This window comes from Tupaia chinensis, unplaced genomic scaffold, assembly GCF_000334495.1.
Source record: "Tupaia chinensis unplaced genomic scaffold, TupChi_1.0 Scaffold000115_1, whole genome shotgun sequence".
Classification (NCBI taxonomy): domain Eukaryota; kingdom Metazoa; phylum Chordata; class Mammalia; order Scandentia; family Tupaiidae; genus Tupaia; species Tupaia belangeri.
Window position 1 is genome coordinate 2,275,592 of NW_006159579.1, and position 7,182 is coordinate 2,282,773.

General features: G+C 42.6%; 1 protein-coding gene across 2 annotated transcripts in view; it reads right to left on the bottom strand.

Moving 5' to 3' along the window:
• The window catches only part of GSS (glutathione synthetase), a 31,467-nt gene that overhangs the window by 9,507 nt on the left and 14,778 nt on the right, over window positions 1-7,182 (bottom strand). For both annotated transcript variants that reach the window (XM_014586130.2, XM_006144041.3), the window contains exons 6-9: window positions 7,046-7,167; window positions 6,224-6,340; window positions 902-982; window positions 722-799 (exon numbers count right to left, since the gene is read on the bottom strand). In XM_014586130.2, coding sequence (XP_014441616.1) covers window positions 722-799; window positions 902-982; window positions 6,224-6,340; window positions 7,046-7,167 — 398 coding nt within the window. The remainder of the gene's footprint in view (window positions 1-721; window positions 800-901; window positions 983-6,223; window positions 6,341-7,045; window positions 7,168-7,182) is intronic.

The following is a 7,182-nucleotide window of genomic DNA, read 5'->3' on the forward strand; positions in this document are numbered from 1 at the left end:
CTCGGGGCTCATGCCCCGGCGTTCAGCTGCCTCTCCAGGGCCGGCGTGTGGCCTGTGGATCAGCAGGCTGAAGCGGAAAACAAGGTCTGAGAACTTGCAACTTGAGAAGATGATGGTTACCAGCCCTGCATTGCCTCAGGGAAGAACAGGAACTACTCTACCATTCTTGAAGTGAAGGTACTTAATGAGAATAGGACAGTGTGGAATGGGGTAAGTGAAGAGAAGAGGATAGAGAAAGATAGCAAGTGAACAATAGAGAGACAGGACATTAGTGAGCAACAGATAGGGCTTATTAACTGTTGATGATGACATGTATAGAATTCTCAACTGGATTGGTCTGAGAAGTGTTTCATGACGGGCAAAGTATTTTTACAAGCAAAACGAGAAATAGCAATTGACTGTTTTATAAAAATAATTAGAATAATAAAGATAATGATTGGGGAAAACAGAAAAGATATGGAATGTTGAAGTGGGGAGATTAATGTCTCTGTACTGACTGACGTGCATGGCATTCCCTTTTGAAGAAACAATGTAATACACTGTAAAGTTATATGTAATCCAATGTAATATGAAGAAGATATGATGATAAAAAATAAAAATAAAAAATAAATAAAAAAAAAAAGTAAGCCATCACATCTTCCAGAAGGGATCATCTAGGGGAAGGCAGTGACAGGACAAGTTTCATAAACCAGTCCTCTATTGGGTCCTTGGGAATGCTTACATAAACAACCTTCGGTCTTGGTCCAGAGATCCCTTCTCAGAAACATCTTCAAATCTTCGCCGGATTACGTGGATGTTCCTGGCACAGTTGGGCAAAAAATGAGTGAGAGCAGATGCTATGTTCTGAGCGAATGTCCCCAACCCTAGGGCCACACCTGGAGGCTCCTCTTCCTTTACTTCCCTAGCCAGTAGCTCATTTTCTATGGCACGCTGGTCAAATATATTCCTTTCTTTTTCTTGAGCAATAAGTAGTACCAGAGCACTAGAAAAAGAGCACAAGTATCTAAAAGTTGCTATAAAGCTTGTCCTTACTCTGTCCTAATCACTTCAGGAAGAAGAATAAGAACATAGCTTACCCTAAGGAGCAGATGTTCCCTGACTTGGGATTGCCTCAGGCATAGATACCTAAGGCTATAACACATTATTTCCAGAAAATAGGAAACTTGAAAAAATGGAGATATCTCTGTCCCTTCTCCAGTGGGTAGATGAGCTATTGTAATGCTATCAATTTTCTGTGCAAATTAAAATTTAGATTTAAGGGATAGCTTTGTGGTAGGGGGTAATGTGATACTCAAGAGAAGCTGGATCCAACAAGGTGACCATGGTTCAAATCCACAGCACAGTCAGCTGAAACATATCAGGTACACATACAAATGCCCAAGATCTAATGAGATAGAGAAATGAAGTAAGGGGATCATGATGTGACCAGACATTGTGGAGAGTAGAGTGCTGGTCTCTATTTTTCTCACATGTGTGCACATGTGCTCTATCATGAATAAAGAAAAAATATATATACCTAAAATCATTTCAGGGGCCAGCAAATGGCATGTTGGTTAGGATACTAGACTTCCACATGGCCAACCATAGTTTGAGTCCCAGACCTGGTGGCTTGCTTCTCACTTTCCCTCTCTCTCTGGTCAAATTAAAAAATAATAATAAAAAATAAAAAAAGTTTTTTTTTTCCCCAAAAAAACCCAAGGGAAAAAAAGAGGATTTTTTTCTTAGAACTTAATATAATGATTCTAAAATCTTTCTAGAAGAATTAACAGGTGGTAATACAAAGAATATTTTATAAAAGAACAATGCTAGGGATCCAGGGCTAAAGAGTATAATAAAAGAGTGTGGATATTACTTGAAACATTAGAATAGCTAAATGAACCCTAAAGAAACCCACAGAGCCAACAATAAATAAGGCCTCCCAACTATGATGTACACAAGGCCACAATTGGTCTCACAGTATTAATGGGATCACTGGAGCTTACCTGACCTCTTCCTGTCTGTTTAGCCACGTGTTTCTTAAAGAAGAGGGGCTTAAGGACTCAGGGAAAAGCTTATGCCAGAGAACTATCTGTTTGGCTGCCAGCTAAGATATTTTCAACTGCCAAAGATAGGTCCAGGCTCCTACCAGACTCTTAGTGCCAATGCTCAGTGTACCAAACTCCATTTTTCTGTAGTTATACTGCTTTGTGCCTGTGGCATCTTGCTCAAACTATTTAAAGTTCAGAAATTGGAGTAGGATTCTAAATGTGTATTTCTGACCTCTGAGCTTGGTCTCTTACTGTTTCATTGCTGCTTCTCCCTCCCTTAGCTGAATCTCTTGGACTAAACTCTGTTTGACTAACTCCTTTCCACTTAGCCAAAATACAGATCTTAGTATGCCCTCTCCTTACCTGCCTGAAATCTCATGAGGTCAGGAGTGACATTAAGCTGAGTCTTTGCTTTGGGCTGAGTGGGGAAGAGACAAGCTAGGGAGAGAGTTCCAAGGGCCAACGGCCTTGCTTTTTACTTTGTAGTACAAACGACTCTGTTCATGGATAGGGGTGGGTGGGGGAAGGTGGCACCTGACCCAGGCTGGCCCACCTCCAAGAAGAGGCAGAGGATGAAGGCTGGAGGCTGTAGTTTAAAGTGCATGCCTTGGCTAATTATGTGAGCTGCTATCTGCCAAACAATTGGAGCCAGACCCAGAAAACATATTCTACTTCCTCCTGTCTTCGGTTCTGAACAGTCTATCGGAAAAGGACTAGGAAAGTTGTCAGTTAAGGAAGGTGAAGTGGTAATAGCATTCTAGCTGGGAGAGAGGACACCAGATTCCTGGTCTTGATTCTGATTCCTGGTCCTAGCTGTGCCAGTCACTTAAAGCATGTCCTTGGGCTCTGATTTTCCCATCTTTAAAATGTGGATGTTGGGTCCAGGAGATGGTGTAGTGGTAACGTCACTGGACTCCACATGAACAACTGCAATTCAAGTCTAAGGCCCAGTGGTTTGAAAATCACGCTGGGTGGGGAGCAGCAGTTAGCGTAATGGCTATGTCGCTGGACTCCCATGTAGTCGACCGTGGTTCGTGTCCCGGACCTGGTGGCTTAAAACTCACTCCAGGCGTGTGTGCATGCCTGCCCAAGGTCCTGAGAGGAGAATGGAGGAGAAGGGATTGAGGCATGGCCATCCCTCCAGGGGGTGATTTCTCACTTTCTGTCTCTCTGTCTCTCTCTCTCTCTGACTGGTGAGCACACGCGCCCTATAGCAAAAACCTCTCCAAAAAAAAAACAAAAAAAGCACACTGGGTGTATATGTGTGCATGCCCAAGATCTTGGGAGGAGAATGGAGAAGAGATTGTGACATGGCCATCCCCCTAGTGGGGGGGATGAGAGTGCATGTGCTCTGTGGCAAAAAAAAATCTATAAATAAAATTAATTAATTAAATAAAATAAGATCTTTAAAAGCATGAGATAATTGATCACTAATGAAAATTTACCAGCTTTATAAATGTTGTTTTTAAATTCATGTTACAGAACCGTATCTCTTGGAGGTGGAACAATGTAGTAGAATGAACAGTTTTTAGAGGGACATAGATACAGGCTTTAGAGGCAGATGAATTCTAAACTTACTAGTTGTGTAACTTTCAACCTCTCTGAGACTCTGCTTGCTCTTGTATAAGATAAAACTAGTACATGTTAAATGGTAGCATTACATGATGATTCACACTGAGTTTTTTAGAGCATTTTTCATATCCATAATCTCATTTAATCCTCACTACCACTCTTTTAGGTATTATTATTATCCTTGTTTGACAAATGAGGAAACTGAAGCTCAGAGAAAATAACTGCTTTGCCAAGATCAAGTGCTGAGTCAGCAGAAGAGTCCAACTGACTCTCACAATGGCAGAAGCCAGTTCTGGCTCAGGTGCTACCCAACTTCTACCCACCAGCACTTAATTCTGGGTACACAAGTCTTTCCTCTCCATGTTATTCATAGACTAACAAGAGAAATCTTGAACAGTATTCGTTCATCAGCAATTCTCCAGCTGACCCTGGCTTCATTCTCTTAAAATTCAACCTAGCCAAGAGTTCTACTTGATAGCACATTTGTTTGATGATTTCTAACTCCTCAAAGTATATGGTTTCTTGGGTCTTAGTGAGGCTTAGCAAACCCAGAAAGGCTCTCTTAGAAGCAATAATGTGATTAAGAATAGAGTTTCTCAGGACCAGCAGTTGGCATAATGGTTATGTCACTGGACTCCCATGTAGTTGACCATGGTTCAAGTCCTGGACCCGGTGGCTTTAACTCATGCCAGGTCCGTGTGCATGCGTGCCCAAGATCCTGAGAGAATGGAGGAGAAGGGATTGCGGCATGGCCATCCCCCCTGGGGGGTGATTTCTTGCTTTCTGTCTCTCTCTCTCTCTCTCTCTTTCTAGCGAGCACATGTGTCCTATAGCAAAAACCTCTCAAAAAAAAAAATATATATATATATACTCTGGACTCCCACGTGGTTGACTGACCATAGTTCGAGTTCCAGACCCAACAACTTAAAACTCATGCCAGGTACGTGTGTGTACATGCTCACCCAAAATCCCAGGAGGGGAATGGAGAAGGGATTGCAGTGTGGCCATCCCCTCAGGGAAGGGGCAATTTCTCACTTTTTGTCTCTCTGTCTCTCCAGCAAGTGCACATTCCCTATAGCAAAAATCTCTCTTAAAAAAATAATATAGTTTTTGGAGGGAGGTGGACTCTGGGTTCTGTGACCAATTCACCACTTAACCTCAAGAATTCACTTTACTTTTCTGAACCTCATCTGTAAAATGGAGATGAACAGTACCTACCTCAGAGCATTTGTTATTAGGATTCAATGAGATCCCTTATTTTAAGCACTGAGCACAAGTTCTTATTTAGGACTATTTCACTGCATTGCAATAACTGTTAATAGTATAGTAGCCTCTCAGTTATGCAGAAGTCACTTAGCTAACATCCTCACACACCTGAAACATGGTTAGAAACTAGGAAGGAGGGGCCAGCAGGTGGCATGGTGGTTAAAAGCGCTGGACTCCCACATAGCTGACCACGGTTCAAGTCCTGGACCTGGCAGCTTGCTTTCTCACTTTCCCTCTCTCTCTTTCTCTGTCTCTCTCTGACCAAACTAGAAAAGAATGATAATAATAAATAAATAAAGGTAAATAAAAAATAATTCTAAAAAAAAAGAAGAAAAAAGAAACTAGGAAGGAGGCAAAAAATTATCTCTAAGAACCATGGTTCAAATCCTTGGCCCAGTCAACCTGAAACACTCCAGACACATGCACAAGTGCCCAAGATCCAGTGGGCCAGAGGAAAGGGTTTGTAGCATGACCAGATCCTGTGGAGGGTGCACCTCTCTCTCTCCCCATTAGCCCTAATGTGTGAGCACATGCACTCAATCATGAATAAAGGGAAAAAATGCCTCTAAGCAGTTAAAATAGGACCATAAAATTTCTAAGTCAAAGTTTATGCTTATTACTTAGCAGAGGTCTTCTCACTCTTTATACACATCATAATCTGAATCATCTGCTTTCCCAAACCACCGAAAATCAGAAAATAGGTATGGGAATGGAGTGGAGGATTCTACAGTCAAGCACACTGATAGCAGTAAAAAGTAAGAGCTATAATCAAGAAGCAAACAGGAAAACTATGAAGAAAATGAATTTGAACTTACCGCCTAGAAGTCAGAGCTACTAGCATAGGAAATGGCCTTAATGCCTTTCTAACTCTAGGTGCACCACTGTATTACAACAAGATGCAATTACTGACCGTCATAATGATGACCTCTAGCCAACAAGATGTTAAATTATAGTCAGCATCTCTTATTTAAGAAAGATGCCCAAATCTCCATTAAAATAATTTTGACAGATCAGCTGGTTGGTGTAATGGTTAAGGCACCTGGATTCCACATGGCTGACTACACAATTGGAGTTCTGGACCCAGCAGCTTGAAAAATATACTGGGCACATGTGCATGCATGCTCAAAATCCCAAGAGGAGAATAGAGATGGGATTGTGGTGTGATCATCTCCTGGGGAGGAGTGGGTGGCTTTCTCACTTTCTCTCTCTTTCTGGCAAGTGCACACACCCTCTAGTAAATCTTAAAATAATAATAATAATTCTTGCACTTACTTAAAGATGTTCTTAGAAAATCTTGTCATTTCCTAATGTCAGACAACAAAGTTGCTATATCTATGAGGAGGATTTTACACCCTTACTTGGCTGAGCCGTAGAGCTCCCAGGCTTTGGCGATCCCCAGGGCCAGTCCCTTACTGGGATTATTGGAGAGAATCTTGGAAGCTTCTTTGGTCTTACTCAGGACATTGAGAACATGTCTGTTGGAGGAGAGATGGTCGCTCAGTAATTGCATAGACCTGGAAGACCCCTCGATGAATGAATTCACAGATACTTACAGGAACATTGCTCTGAGAATCAGCTGAATACTAAATAGTTCTTACCATTACACTCTTAGAAGATGCACTTTAGGTTGAAATATGCTGGCTGCCCTAACTCAGGCCTTCTCTGGTATACATGCCCAGAGGAGCCCTGTGACCCCATGTCCCACCCCACCCCAGCTTCCCAGTGAGCTGGAGCTCCTTACTCTGGGCCCCCAGGTGCTATCTGAAATCCTACTGCAGTCCAGCTGACACCATAGCAACCTGGCACATCACTGCTAGCTAGGATCCATTCCTCAAATGGAAGCCCTTATATTCTTCTCTGCCTTAGACTCTGACCTCCTTTTAGGCCCCCAAACAAGCTCTTTCTCACCTCAGGGCCCTCAAAAAATACTGTTTCCTTTGCCTGGGGATACTAATTTGTACAGCAAAAGGGTAGGAATAGATGAGCCAAGAAGTCCTCCTTTCCTTGACATACTAAAGATTTTTTTTTTTTTTTACAATTAGAAACTATGCTAGGGGCAAAAACACATGACCTAGGACCCAGGAAGGTACAGTCAGAGTTGAAGATCCCTGGCCTAGCCAATTATAGGCCCATCAGGCTTTTACCCCACAGGTGTACCCAGGGCTGCCCAAGGGACCCACCGGTGCACAGCTGGGGTCCGAGAGGCCAGGCCCCCAAAGCTGGCAGAGATGGTGTTGATTTCAATCTGTTTCAGGGCTGGGAAGCCATCTGCGCTGTGCTGGAACATGTAGTCTGAGCGGTTAAGGACCAGGAACAC